At 46.2% G+C, this 15,292-nt stretch overlaps 1 protein-coding gene across 1 annotated transcript in view; it reads left to right on the top strand.

Annotated features, from left to right (window-relative positions):
- Positions 1–15,292, top strand: part of LOC137428189 (protein YIF1B-A) — a 58,072-nt gene that overhangs the window by 33,308 nt on the left and 9,472 nt on the right. The window contains exons 6-7 of the mRNA XM_078779269.1: positions 1,674–1,829; positions 11,593–11,686. Of these exons, the coding sequence (XP_078635395.1) occupies positions 1,674–1,829; positions 11,593–11,686 (250 nt within the window). The remainder of the gene's footprint in view (positions 1–1,673; positions 1,830–11,592; positions 11,687–15,292) is intronic.

The following is a 15,292-nucleotide window of genomic DNA, read 5'->3' as shown; positions in this document are numbered from 1 at the left end:
GCCCACACCTCAAGCCCACAAATGTTAGCAAGCCATATTTGGCATTCTGGACATAGGGCAGCTCCTCGCTGATCACCGATACATCTTTGTCTTTCTGTGATACACTTGTGCATCTTCAAGTCACTCTCCCTCTTGAAGGTAAGCCTACACCACCAACATGATACCTTGTTTGGTAGCTGATCAGCTAATTGACTTTGCTGCATATTCCTCTCAGCTGTGTGGCAATTGGTGCGCCATCCTCCTTTAGAAGTGGTTGCCATGTTGTACCACTTGTCTTCTGCCATAATTTAAGTCCTCACATCCCTCCACTGGCCGGCCGCATGGACGAGACTCATGCATCCAGATAAACAGACTCGCATTTGGGGTGCGATGGTTGGGCGTTTGGACAAGATGGCCGAGCCACTCCAGGCATTTTTTGGTTCTCTTCATCGCTGTGATTTTTTTTTTGTATCCCCAACATTGCCTCGGTTATTGCGACGTTATGCTCTCTGACCATTGGGTTATGTTGCAGTTGTCCAGAATGCTGTGGATGTACCTGTAGTGAAAAGTGTTCACTTTCTTTTGATGTTTCCTGAGTGGTGTCCAGTATTCAGAACCATATAAGAGCACTGACTGCACGCAGGCCCAGTACGTTGCATTTGTTATTTACAAACCAGCTTTTTATCAATACATACTGCCTTGTGCAGGGCTCCTAAAGCTTCAGAGGCCTGCACAACCTGCCTGCCAATATTTGGGTTCTAGTTTGCCTTAAGCTGTAATTACATATCTAAGATGTGTAAAGTCATTGACAGACATGATCTGATTTATTGGTCAACAACACACCTGGTGTTGGCTTAGCGGTTAGGGTGCAGGCTTGGGATCCTAGGATCCTGGGTTCGAATCCCGGTCGATCGCTGAATTAACGCCAGGGGGGTTGACTCAGCCTGTCATCCTTCCGTGGTCGGCAAATTGAGTACAAGCTTGCTGGGATGAATGATCACGGTGTGTACCCCGATTTAGAATTGGTACACCGTATCCCTGCACATCGTAAGAGGCGACCAAGGGTTGGCGTCAGGAAAGGCATCCGGCCATAAAAACATTGCCTCAAACAGGGAACCATGATTGACGGTGAGGATGGGTCACCGCTCAGATGTAAAATACTCAATTGTTTTCAGTGTAGCCAGAGTGTTGGTGATAACTCTCCTCCTCTTCACTAAAGAGACCTTGGGGATCTTCAACCTCCACAAATTAATGCCAGTAGGTGGAAACACCCATTTTATCAACAAATTGCCCTGCATGTGATACGCCAGAAGGATGGTAGGGGATAGCTGGGCTAAGATTCAAACTCAAGCTGTCGACTTGAAAGGAGAATGTGCATACCTCTCGGCTATCCCGTCAGCCCGATATTTCATGACGAACATGTAGAAATCAATATTTTGGCTTGTGAAGAACTCATGTAAGCAATTTTTTTCGGCATGGATCCATGTTTCAAATATGACTCTGAAGAGGGTTTTTGAATTATTTTTTTTCATTCACCGCTGGCATGCCTGTTGATCGCATGACCACTGCTTTATGCGTTTGAAGATATTAGAAATGTTTGTTGAATGGAAGGTCTTCAAATGACTTGACCTTTGATCCTAGAACTTACAGCCCAGGATGTACTGATTCCTACTTTGGAATTCCCTGGCCCTCAGGTTTCGTCCAGAGGCATTGGGCAGTCAAGCTGTCGTGTGTCTTGGCTGGCAGGCATTGGAGATGCTCACCATCTATGTTGCACTCTACATAACAGCACCCAAGACGAGGTTGGATATTCCTGAACTGATCGCTTACACTGGCTACAAGTATGTCGGGTAAGTTTAATTTTATTTTTTATTTTTTATTTTATTATTATTATTATTTTTTTTGGTATTGTTCCTCTTGCACCACTGAAGTTTTTTTGCTTCATTTTGTAACCATGGCAGCACTATAGGCTGTTGACAAGGGGTCTCAGAAAAATTGAGATGGGCAAACTGAGGGCAGTTCAAGGTTGATATGGACCTAATATAACATCAAAAGTACAGGGAAGTTCTGTAAACAACCAATTTGATTATCAAGGTATTCCCCTGCTATTCATATACTTGTCTGTTTGATGTGGTAGCGTCTTGATGTCTATAGTTAATATAGACCTATAGTACCCTCCGGGTAGGGGACTAATAAAAAGCTTCAATAAATGCAGCTTTTTTTGATTGAGTGACACTTGCACACAACTGAGGTTGTAGACACACCATTCAGAAACACTGAGCTGAGAGAGCAAAACTTGATCAAGGAATGAAGATCAGGTCATTAAATAGTCTCCAGAAAGTCATTAAATAGGTCGCTTGCTCAGTTTATTAGTTTCAATGATGCATATTGGACATTGGTATCGTTGCATGTGCTGTATGATTGTCTGTCTGAAAGTATTGCGTCTTTATTTTAATTACAAGGAATTTATAGACTCCACGATTTTATATATATATATATATACAGTCACGTGAAAAAGTAGGTACACCCCATGTAAAGTTTTGACTTTTTCAACATATTTCAACAAACAGCTATTTGATCTTCATTTCAACATATAATTTTGTTGCTTATTCGTTCGTTCGTTCGTTCTTCGACCACGTGTTTCTCCCCCATTTCCCCAGATAGATTGTCAAATTTCAACTCGTTATTTTATCGTCCATGCGTTATTGTTTTGATTATAGTTACTTTTGGTTTGAATTTCCTGTAACTTGTAATTATTTAATCGTGTTCTGCTCCTCGTGTGCGGCCTTGTAGTTGTACCCCCGTCGGTGTTTGTTATCTTAATCGTGTTTTGCTTGGCTCTTAGTTTTTTTCCCTTCTACCCCGAACATAATACTCTGTCTAACGTTCTAAATCCCCACCTCCCCCCCCCCCCCCACCCCCAAAAACCAAACAAACAAAAAAAAAACCAAAAACATTTATTTTCCTTTCTCCACGTGTACTGTTGACTCATCCTGTATTTTCTGTCCAGGTGTGCTGTTCGCCCCGCCCCCATTAACTCCTTGCCATCCACCGTTTGCCCTTCACGTGACTCGTGGTGGTCCCTCTCGGCTCTCCCCCCGTTGGTATTTTTGTGCACATAAGATTGTTCACGGTTCTGTTTAAATATTATTTAAATATGTATAACCTTTCCCCTTCAGTGTTTTACTCAGTGGTATTTTACAACACGCTGTTTTTCTTCCTATTTAAAAGGCTTTTCTCAATTTCCTCTCCAACTCATTCCACCTCAAAAAAAAGAAATTCAATATCTTATACGTCTCCCTCACTACATGGTCTAAATTCACATTCATTCCATCCCTCCTCCATCATTCTGAACCGGATTGCTAACTTGAAAATCACAACAAACCCAATTTGTTTTCAATGTTCGTCTTTCATTAATCATCCACTTTCTAAACTCCCCTCTTGCCCCTCCCATCCAAATCCCTCCCCTTGCACCTACACTCCTAAACTCCCCCCCTACCCCTTCACTCCTGAACTCCCCCCTTGCCCTTCCACTCCTGAACTCCCCCCTTGCCCTTCCCCTCCTAAACTCCCCCCTCACTCCTCCCCTTCAAAACTCCCCCCCAACCCCTCCCATTCAAATCTCCCCCCATACCATTCCTCTCCAATTCTCCCTCCTCCCCCCTCCTCCTCAAAGCTGCCTCCTCCCCACTTCGTCTCCCTTCTATCTCATACCTCCACCCCCCCCCCCAACCTTCTTCTTTCCTCTGCCCCCCCTCAAACAACCCCTCTCTGTGCCTCATCCCTTCACCTTCAAACCTTTCATCCTCCTCATCCTTCCCTTTCTTGGAACTCTTCTGCAATCGCTGACACACTAACAACTGCTCTCCCTACCTCCCCCTCTCATCCTTCATCTTACCCTACTCCTCTCCTCCCCTGTCCTGTACCCGATGCTCCCCCTCTCTCTTCATTAACGGTATGGACCTCAAACATCCGGGGCCTTCGCTCAAACCTGACTGATCTCTCCATACAGGTTCCTTCTGACAATCCAGACTTCATCTGCTTAACAGAGACTTTCCTCCTTCAAGATGTCGCTGATTCCTTAATATCTCTTCCTGGTTACTCCCTCCTCCGGTATGATAGACCTGAGCCTCGGCCTGGTGGTGGGGTGGCTATCTTTATCAAAAACTCTCTTCCTCACTCTCCTTGCACTGCCCTCTCTCCTCCTCACCCCCAGGAGTACCTCTGGCTACGGCTTCCTCTCCGCTCCCACCTTTTGTTCATATGTGTTCTGTACCGTCCCCCAAACAGTGATGACTCCATCTACATTTCACTGTCTGACAACATGGACCAACTACTATCCACTCATCCCAACTCTCTCTTCCTCATATGTGGTGACTTCAATTGTCATCATGCCACCTGGTTGGGTGTGGGTTCCTCTCTCACCAGTCATGGCACCTCAGCAAAGGACTTCTGTGACTCACTGGGATTGACACAGTCTGTCAATTTCCCGACCCGGATCTCAGCCAATGGAGTATCTTCTCTTCTAGACTTGGTTATGACTAACTTCCCTGCTAATGTCTGCTGCTCTTCTTCTGCTCCAATCGGTTCTTCTGATCATGTGCTTGTCAAAGTGGACATCTCTCTGGCCATTCTCAGAGAGCCTCCTCAGCATCGACGAGTCTGGCATTTCACTCAGGCCGACTGGGACGGTCTTCAAGCAGCCATCAATCGTCTGGATTGGTCTCCCATCTCCACTGCCTCTGACATCAATTCTTCCTGGGAATTCTTCCAAAGCAAACTGATCTCTCTCATGCACAGATTTATCCCATCTCGCCTTCAGTTGTCTTACCCTTCCTCCTGTCCATGGTACACTGAATCTTGTGGTGAGGCAGTTGCCCTGAAACAACTTGCCTTTGCCTCTTGGAAGGCTAATCCAACTGAAGGAAATCTCAGTTCCTTCCACCAAGCTCGGAACAAGTGTGTGTCTACCCTCAGGAGTGCCAGGAAGCACTATCTCTCCTCACTCAAGAATGAACTCTCAAACCTGTCTCCTTCCTCCAAATCATGGTGGCGTCTGGTCAAATCCGTTTCTGGTGTTTGTTCCCCCTCCATCCCCTCCCTTACCTCAAATGGCCACACAGTTGACATCGCACGTGACAAAGCCGAATGCCTCAACTCTGTGTTTGCCTCAAAATCCTTAGTCCCAAACCCATCTCTCTCTGTTCCCACCTTTCCCAGTCGAACCAAACTGCTCCTGGACTCTGTGACCTTCTCTCCTGACAAGGTGGAGGAGTTTTTATCAAACCTCGACTCTGATTCTGCAACTGGACCAGATGGCCTCAGCCCACGGGTCCTAAAATCCTGCTCTGCCGCTCTATCTCACCCTCTCTCTGTTCTTTTCACCCTATCTTTTGCTCAAGGTCATCTGCCAGCATCCTGGAAATCAGCAAACATTACCGCTTTACACAAAAAAGGTGCAAAAACAGATCCTTGCAACTACAGACCAATCAGCCTGCTCCCAATTATCAGCAAAGTCATGCAATCCATCATTGCTTCGGATATGAAATCTTTCCTCTTCTCCAATGGCTTGATCTCTGATCATCAATTTGGTTTCAGACCAGGTCACTCTACTCTGGACATGCTGCTTTTGCTGTCTCAACAATGGATGGAGGTCCTCAATGCCAAACAGGAAATCAGAGCTGTCTCCCTTGACATATCACGTGCCTTCGATACGGTCTGGCACCCAGCTCTGCTCACCAAACTGTCCTCCTATGGTATCCATGGAAATCTCCATGCATGGCTTGCGGACTTCCTCTCTGGTCGTAGTCAACGTGTGGCCCTGAATGGATTTCTCTCATCTCCCCTTCCCGTTCAGGCTGGAGTTCCCCAAGGCAGTGTGCTGGGCCCTGTGCTTTTTCTGGTCTTTATCAATGATCTCTCCGACTCTCTGGAAAATCCTCTGTATCTCTTTGCTGATGACTCCACTCTCTGCCGCTCCATTACTCTTCCCTCAGATCGGCAGTCTGCAGCCTCCTCACTCTCTGAAGACCTGGACAAAATCACAGACTGGTCAAACATGTCTTTCAATCCTGACAAATCTCACACTCTTACTATGTCTCTCCGAAAAGATCGACTGGACAACCCTCCCATCTACTTTCTCAACAATCCTCTCCAAGAAGTTCTGTCGCTCAAGCTTTTGGGTCTCACCATCTGCCATGATCTTTCTTGGGAAAACCACATTTCCAAGCTGGCCTCCAAAGCCAGTCGCCGACTGGGCATCCTCCGTCGTGCGAAGTCCTTCCTAGGCACACCTGAGCTCCTCACCACATACAAGGCTTTCATCCACAGCTCAATGGAATACTGTTCTCCCCTATGGGCTGGTGCTCCTGCCTCACACCTGGCTCGGCTTCACGCTGTTGAATCCAAAGCTTTCAGAATCATTGGAATCTCCCGCGATGAAGCTATCTCTGAGGGCCTTTCACTCACTCACCGCAGGCAGGTAGGTGGTCTTTCTGTCTTCTACCGACTCCTCTCCGGCCGTGCTCCCCAGCTCTCTCTATGCTCTGTCCCCCAAATATTCCTACAGGTCGCACAAGATCTGCCAGCCACCCTCTGATGGTTAAACTGCCGAAATCTCGGCTCTCTGCTCACCTTCACTCTTTCATTCCTCTTTTCTCCCGCCTCTGGAACAAACTCCCACACTCCCTTCAATCCCACTCCTCCCTCCAGGTCTTTAAAACAGCTGTTCACCACCATCTCTTATCTTCCCCCATCCAAAACGTTGAACTTTTCTACCCCCACCAATTCACCCCAGATCCACCTTGTTTGAAATTCCAACTTCTTTCCTGGAAGTCTTGGAAGTGTCCATATGTTTTATACCTCTCCCACCCCCCCCCCCCCTTCCCATGCCTCCCCCCCAAAGCCCTCTCCCTCCCACAGTTCTCTCGATGTCTCCATGTCTCTCGGTCCCTGCTCTCAAATGTTGTGTTTGTGTCCTTCCCCCTCTCTCCCCATCTTGTCTACCGCTCCCGATGTTATTTGTTTTGTGTGTCTGTTTGTCTTTCTGTGTGATAAATGTTCGCTCTTTCACGAGCCTCAATTTTGTATACAAAAACAAAAACAAAAAAAACAAAACAAAAAAAAAACAAACAAACAAAAAAAAACACACACACACACACAGCGTTTTTTTTTTTTGTTTTTTTTTTGTATGCAAAGTCGAGGCTCGTGTAAGACCTAACGCATTAAACACAAAAAAAGACAAACGGACACATAAAACATAAAATGAAGGGAGCGGGAGACAAGAGGGGCAGAGATAGGGAAACACACAAACACAACAGTAGAGAGCAGGGACATCGGGAGATCTATGGAAGGGAGAGAGCTGGAGGTTGTTGGAGGGGGGGGGGGGGGGGCGAGTGGTACACAGAATATAACAAATGGACATTGCTAGGAATTTCCGGAATGAAGTCGGAGATTCAAAGAGGTGGATTTGGGATGTATTAACGGGGGTAGAAAAGATCACGGTTTTGGATGGGGGAAGATAAGAGATGGTAGTGAACAGCTGTTTTAATGAAAGATACGCTCATTTTACCCCACAAAAACACAGACACATACACACACACACATACACACACACACACATGAACACACACACACACATGCATAAACACAGCCATATACACACACACACATACACACAGGCACACATATACACACACATAAACGCACACAGACATGCACACACACACACACACACACACACACACACACACACACACACACAGACACACACATAAGCACACACATACACACATAAACACACACACACACACACACACACACACACACAAACACAGGCATACACACACACATGCATACATACACTGTCTCTGCCGTGCCTGTGGGTGTCTGTCTGCCAAGCCGGCCGGTCTGTCTGTGTCTTCTGACTCTGTTGCACCGGTCTGTCTCTGTTGCGCCGGTCTGTGTCTGTGTCTGCCGTGCGAGTCTGTGTATGTGTCTGTCGATCCGTGCCAGTCTGTGTCTGTCTCTTGACACGTGTGTGTCTGTCTCTGCCGCGCCAAGCGAACAACACTCAGCCTTCCATGCACACATCTCCCATCCAAGCACAAACCGAGTTTCTTAGATGACAGGATTATGTGTGTTATACATGTACATTGTACATGCATTTAAACACAACAATTGTTTGAGGTAGGGATTAATTTATTGGTCTTAATTGATAGCCTTTTTAAAAAGTATTATTTGGTTAGTCCATATTTAACATCATATTGATAGATAGATATCATCATATTGATAGATAAAGGTGATATAATATAACAAATATCATGAAACATTGACATTTTGTACTCCATTGTATAATTTAAATAAACATAAATGCAAATTTCGCATGTGGAAAAAGTAAGTACACCCCTACCTTTATCACTACTTCAAATACCTAAAATTAGAATCAGGTGCACCAGCTCAGGTGCAAATGATTAGAACATCATGAGAGAGGATCTTGGAGGAACCTGTCCTATTTAAACCTCAGACATATAGTTTGGTTTGCTCTTTGTTGTTGAAGTGTGCGGCGTCACCATGCCGAGATCAAAAGAGCTCTCTGAGGCCTTCAGAAAGAAGGTTATAAATGCCGACGAGTCTGGGAAGGGATTGAAAAAGATCTCTAAACCATTTGAAATCGATCATTCGACTGTCCGGAAGATCTTTTACAGGTGGAGAAGATTCCAAACAACTGCCAACTTGTTCAGGCCAGGCCACCCCGGCAAGTTCAGCCCAAGAGCAGACCGCAAGATGCAGAAAGAAGTCTCTAAGAACCCCAGAATGTCATCACGGGACCTACAGGTAGCTCTTGCCACTGTTGATGTCAAAGTGCACGAGTCTACCATTAGAAAGAGGCTGCACAAATTTGATCTACATGGGAGGTGTGCCAGGAGGGAACCTTTGCTGTCCAGAAAGAACATCAGGGCAAGACTAAAGTTTGTCAATGAACACCGAGGCAAAGACCAGCACTTCTGGAACAATGTGCTCTGGACAGATGAGTCAAAGGTAGAGCTATTTGGCCACAGTGCCAGAAGACATGTTTGGCGAAAACCTACGACAGCATTTGGCCACAAGAACGTGATACCAACTGCAAAGCATGGTGGTGGAAATATTATGGTTTGGGGCAGCTTTGCTGCATCAGGGCCTGGGCTGCTCACCATCATAGAATCCACGATGAATTCTTCATTGTACCAGAGGGTGCTTGAGGATAATGTGAGGCCATCGGTCGGAAAGTTGAAGCTCAACCGAAGGTGGACCTTGCAACATGACAATGACCCTAAACATACCAGTAAATCCACCAAGGAATGGCTGAAAAGAAAGAAATGGAGGGTTCTGGAATGGCCAAGTCAAAGCCCGGATCTAAATCCCATCGAGATGTTTTGGGGGGATTTGAAACGAGCTGTGCATGCAAGAAACCCCTCAAACATCGCACAGCTGAAAGAATTCTGCATGGAGCAGTGGGTAAAAATTTCTCCCGGTCGATGTCAGAGACTGGTAGACAGTTCTAAGAAACATCTACTTGAGGTTGTTTCTGCCAAAGGGGGCAATGCCACCTATTAGAGCCAAGGGTGTACTTACTTTTTCCACATGCGAAATTTGCATGAATGTTTATTTAAATTATACAATGGACTACAAAATGTAAATGTTTCATGATATTTGTTGTATTATATCACCTTTATCTATCAATATTGTTGAAATGAAGATCAAATAGCTGTATGTTGAAATATGTTGAAAAAGTCAAAACTTTACATGGGGTGTACTTACTTTTTCACGTGGCTGTATATCTCTCTCTCTCTCTCTCTCTCTCTCTCTCTCTCTCTCTCTCTCTCTCTCTCTCTTCTCCTCCTCTCTCTTCTCCCTCTCTCTCTCTTCTCCCTCTCTCTCTTCTCCCTCTCTCTCTTCTCCCTCTCTCTCTTCTCCCTCTCTCTTCTCCCTCTCCCTCTTCTCCCTCTTCCTTGCCCTCGCCCTCTTCCTCTTACTCTCCCTCCCCCTCTTTCCCTCCCTCCCTCTTTATTCACAACAGTCCAAGACATGCTAAATAAAGTAAAACAAGGAACTTTCACAAAAACCTGCTTATACCAGGTGTAAGATGCTCAGTATTTTATGCATTTACCTTCTTGGCAAACCACAGCCTTGGTCTGTTATCCGTACGCTCCACTTTCCACTGCTTTGGTCAAATAATTCCAACTCTCATCAGAATTGATTGTACGACAAAGCTTATTGACCGTTTATCTTGCAATCATTACCATTGGCTTCTCACACTTAAATGGTTTCTTACTATTATTTTAAAACACATTCACTTACCACCAGCAAGTCTCAGGCCTTTTTATGAGGAAATGTCAGATATGGATATAGATTTGTTTTGTTTAACTGAAGCATGGCTACCTCCCATTCTCACAATTTCTCTCCGAAAGGACAATCTGGCAAAACCTCATCTACTTTCTTAACAATCCTCTTGAGGAAGTTGTCATTCAAAGTGCTGGGTCCCACAATCAGCCATGATTTTTCTTGGGCAAACCACATTTCAAAGTTGGCCTCCAAAGCCAGCTGCTGCCTGGGCATCCTCCGTCGTACAAAGTCCTTCATAACTGAACTCCTATCCACCTACAAGGCATTTATCTGCACATTGATGGAGTACTGTTCTTCCCTATGAGCTGGCTCCCCTGCCTCACCTCTTGCTCAGCTAGATGCCGTGGAAACCAAGGCTTTCAAGATTATGGGGATCTCCCACGACGAAGGTGACTCCATGGGCCAATCACTTCACCATTGCAGACAGGTCAGTGTTCTCTGTCTTCTACCGCCTCCTTTCTGGTCTTGAGAGTTTTCCTTCATCCATGCATCTTATTCTGGTCCCCATTCCTCCCCACATCCATTGTTTGTCCACCTCCCCCTGTCTTAGCCTTCGGCTCTGCTGTTGGTGTTTTCACACTCTCTCTCTCTCTTTGCTGTCCCTTTTGTCCTGTTGCATCCTCGTCCGTTCAGTATACTAGTACCAAGTTGCCTGCCACCTCAAATGCTACCAGTACTTTTGTGTGGCACAGAAGAGTTTTCCATTACCTCCACCACCGAAAGTATCAGGTTATGTTTTCAACTCTGCCTGTTTGTAGGATATAGCAAAAAGCTCAGGTCGGATTCAGACAAATTTGGTGGACAGGTTGCGTGTGTGACGATGAATCGATTTGATTTTGGTGAATACGAGTACGAGCATTATTTTGAGTGATTTTTGTCTGAGCATTTTCTTTTTTCTACCCCAAGTGATTCTTCACCATTGAGCGATGTGGCCAAAAACGATATATAGCATGATATTTCAAGAAGTTGTGGATGTATTATGATGAAACTAGGTGGATGTGTTGAGTAGGTGGCAAGAACAAGCCGATTAGATTTTGGTTCAGGTCCGAATCCAGATCCGGCCTATCAGTGGGATACAAAACGTAAACTGTTGAGCCTGGCGGAGGTATGCGCTCTACCGGTGGCATGCGCCCTGCCGAGTGCCGCATAGCTTGATTTCCGTTTTCCTGTGTCTGCATTACTACTTTTTTGAAGTAGACTAAACAGGGCTTGGTACTTTGTGTCTTCCAGAATGTCCTTCAATGTTCTGGCTTTGCTGCTGCTTGGAAAGCATGGATACCGTCTGATGGCAACATGGAATATTTGCGCTATAATTACGTTCATGGTGTGTATCCTCTACTCGCACATTGATTCATAATTTTCTTACTTGAATTTATTTTAGTGCTTTTCGCAATACCTGTTGGTCTTGCAGGAACACCATGAGTACAGTCGGCTATTATGTGCAGTGTATGGAAATAGTTGTAACGCTTTTCAACGGGCTTCATAAAATGTGCGCATCATCTATACTGCCCAATGTCCCAAATAGGTACAATTTTTAATTGGGTTTTCCGACAATGGACAAATGCCTTTAAATGATGAACCAATACTGTAATGTGTTTGCTTTTCTTATCTACAGCAATACCAGGTAGCAAACAAAATGTTATCACAACATTGTTATCAAGTCTCACTGGTGTTAGTTTGACTTGCTGTGTTATCAGCAGCCCTGTGAATAATTAAAACGGATGTCTACTTCCGTTCTGCCTATTGTGGAGGGAATGCTCTCTGCCCCAGCGCATGTAAAATCACAAACTTCCTTCTACAGATTGGTAACGATTTAAGTTAAGCAAACAATGCAAATGTTGTTTATTTACTTTCGAGGCCTTTTGTAGGGTCTGTTTGTATTGCTGAGTTGCAATGAGAGAGATAGATTCGTTTTTTTTGGATACAGAGTCGAGGCTCATGGAAGAGGAAGAACATTGCACGGATCAGGATGCGATAGAACAAAAGCAACTGTAGAGAGGGGGCAGGGAACACCAATCGCAGAATTGAAGGACAAGATAGAGTTCGACTATCAGTATTCCATTGAGCTGCGGATGAAAGCCTTGCATGCGGTGAGGAGCTCAGGTGTGCCAAGGAAGCACTTCGCACGACGGAGGATGCCCAGTCAGCGACTGGCTTTGGAGGCCAGCTTGGAAATGTGGTTATTCCAAGAAAGATCATGACAGACAGTGAGACCCAAAAGCTTGAGCGACAGAACTTCTTGGAGAGGATTGTTGAGAAACTAGATGGGAGGGTTTTCCTGTCGGGCTTTTCGGAGAGACACAGTAAGAGTGTGGGATTTGTCAGGATTGAAAGACATGTTCCACTTGTTTGACAAGTCTGTGATTTTGTCCAGGTCTGCAGAGAGTGAGGAGGCTGCAGACTGCCGATCTGAGGGATGAGGAATGGAGCGGCAGATAGTGGAGTCATCAGCAAAGAGATAGAGAGGATTTTCCAGAGAGTCGGAGAGATCATTGATGAAGACCAGAAATAGCACAGGGCCCAGAACACGACCTTGGGGAGCTCCAGCCAGAACAGGAAGGGGAGATGAGAGAAATTCATTCAGGGCTACACGTTGCCTACGACCAGAGAGGAAGTCTGCAAGCCATGGGTGGAGATTTCCATGGATACCATAAGAGGAGAGTTTGGTGAGCAGAGCAGGGTGCCAGACCGTATCGAAAGCACGCGATATGTCAAGGGAGACAGCTCTGATTTCCTGTTTCGCATTGAGGACCTCCTTCCATTGTTGAGACAGCAGAAGCAGCACGTCCAGAGTTGAATGGCCTGGTCTGAATCCAAATTGATGATCAGAGATCAAGCCATTGGAGAAGAGGAAGGATTTGATATCCGAAGCAATGATGGATCCCATGACTTTGCTGATAATTGGGAGCAGGCTGATTGGTCTGTAGTTGCAAGGATCTGTTTTTGCACCTTTTTTGTGTAAAGCGGTAATGTTTGCTGATTTCCAAGATGCTGGCAGATGACTTTGAGCAAAAGAGAGGGTGAGAAGAACAGAGTAGAGTGTGAGATAGAGTGGCAGAGCAGGATTTTAGGACCTGTGGGCTGATGCCGTCTGGTCCAGTTGCAGAATCAGAGTCGAGGTTTGACAAAAACTTCTCCACCTTGTCAGGATCTAGGACACAGAGTCCAGGAGCAGTTGGGTTTGACTGGGAAAGGTGGGAACAGAGAGAGATGTGTTTGGACACAAGATTTTGAGGCAAACACAGAGTTGAGGCATTCGGCTTTGTCACGTGCGGTGTCAACTGTGTAGCCATTTGGGGTAAGGGAGGGGATGGAGGGGGAACAAACACCAGAAACGGATTTGACCAGACGCCACCAGGATTTGGAGGAAGGAGACAGGTTTGAGAGTTCAATCTTGAGTGTGGAGAGAAAGTGCTTCCTGGCACTCCTGGGGGTAGACACACACTTGTTTCGAGCTTAGTGGAAGGAACTGAGATTGCCTTCAGTTGGATTTGCCTTCCAAGAGGCAAAGGCAAGTTGTTTTAGGGCAACTGCCTCGCCACAAGATTCAGTGTACCATGGATGGGAGGAAGGGTAAGACAACTGAAGACGAGATGGGATAAATCTGTGCATGAGAGAGAGCAGTTTGCTTTGGAAGAATTCCCAGCAAGAATTTATGTCAGAGGCAGTAGAGATGGGAGACCAGTCCAGATGATTGTTGGCTGCTTGCAGCCCATGCCAGTCGGCCTGAGTGAAATGCTAGACTCGTCGACACTGAGGAGGCTCTGCGAATGGCCAGAGAGATGTCCACTTTAACAAGCACATGATCAGAAGAACCGATTGGAGCAGAAGAAGAGCAGCAGACATTTGCAGGGAAGTTTGTCATAACCAAGTCGAGAAGAGAAGATACTCCATTGACTGAGATCCGGGTCGGGAAATTGACAGATTGTGTCAGTCCCAATGAGTCGCAGAAGTCCTTTGCTGAGGTGCCATGGCTGGTGAGAGAGGAACCCACACCCAGCCAGCTGGCATGATGACAGTTGAAGTCGCCACATATGAGGAAGAGAGAGTTTGGATGAGTTGAATGAAGTTGGTCCATGTTGTCAGACGGCGAAATGTAAATGGAGTCATCACTGTTTGGAGGACAGTACAGAACACATATGAACAAAAGGTGGGAGTGGAGAGGAAGCCATAGCCAGAGGTACTCCTGGGGGTGAGGGGGAGAGAGGGCAGTGCAGGGAGAGTGAGGAAGAGAGTTTTTGATAAAGATAGCAACCCCACCACCAGGACGAGGCTCAGGTCTATCATACCGCCCCACCACCAGGGTGAGGCTCAGGTCTATCATACCGGAGGAGGGAGTAACCAGGAAGAGATATTAAGGAATCGGAGACATCTTGAAGAAGGAAAGTTTCTGTTAAGCAGATCAAGTCTGGATTGTCAGAAGCAACCCTGAATGGAGAGATCAATCAGGTTTGAGCGAAGGCCCTGGATGTTTGAGGTCCATACCGTTAATGAGGAGAGAGGAGGAGCATCGGGTGCAGGACAGGGGAAGGGGAGGGGGGGGTAGGGTCAGATGAAGGATGAGAGGGGGATGTAGGGAGAGCAGTTGATAGTGTGTCAGAGATTACTGAAGAGTTACAAGAGAGGGAAGGATGAGGAGGACGAAAGGTTTGATGGTGATGGGATGAGGCACAGTGAGGAGTTGTTTGAGGGGGGGGGGGGGGGGCAGAGGAAAGTAGAAGGTTGGGGGAGGTGGAGGTATGAGATAGAAGGGAGATGAAGTGGGGAGGAGGCAGCTTTGAGTAGGAGGTGGAAGGGGGGAGAATTTGGGAGGGATGGTTGGGGGGGAGATTTGAAGGGGAGGGGTTGGGGGGGGGAGTTTTGAATGGGAGGGACAAGGGGGGAGTTTAGGAGGGGAGAGGCAAGGGTGGAGATTTGGAGGGGATGGACA

The sequence above is a fragment of the Myxine glutinosa genome, chromosome 5, assembly GCF_964187855.1.
Source record: "Myxine glutinosa chromosome 5, kmMyxGlut1.1, whole genome shotgun sequence".
In the NCBI taxonomy this organism is placed as follows: Eukaryota; Metazoa; Chordata; class Myxini; order Myxiniformes; family Myxinidae; genus Myxine; species Myxine glutinosa.
Note: the sequence above shows the minus strand (reverse complement) of the source record. Positions and strands in the feature narration are given on the sequence as shown.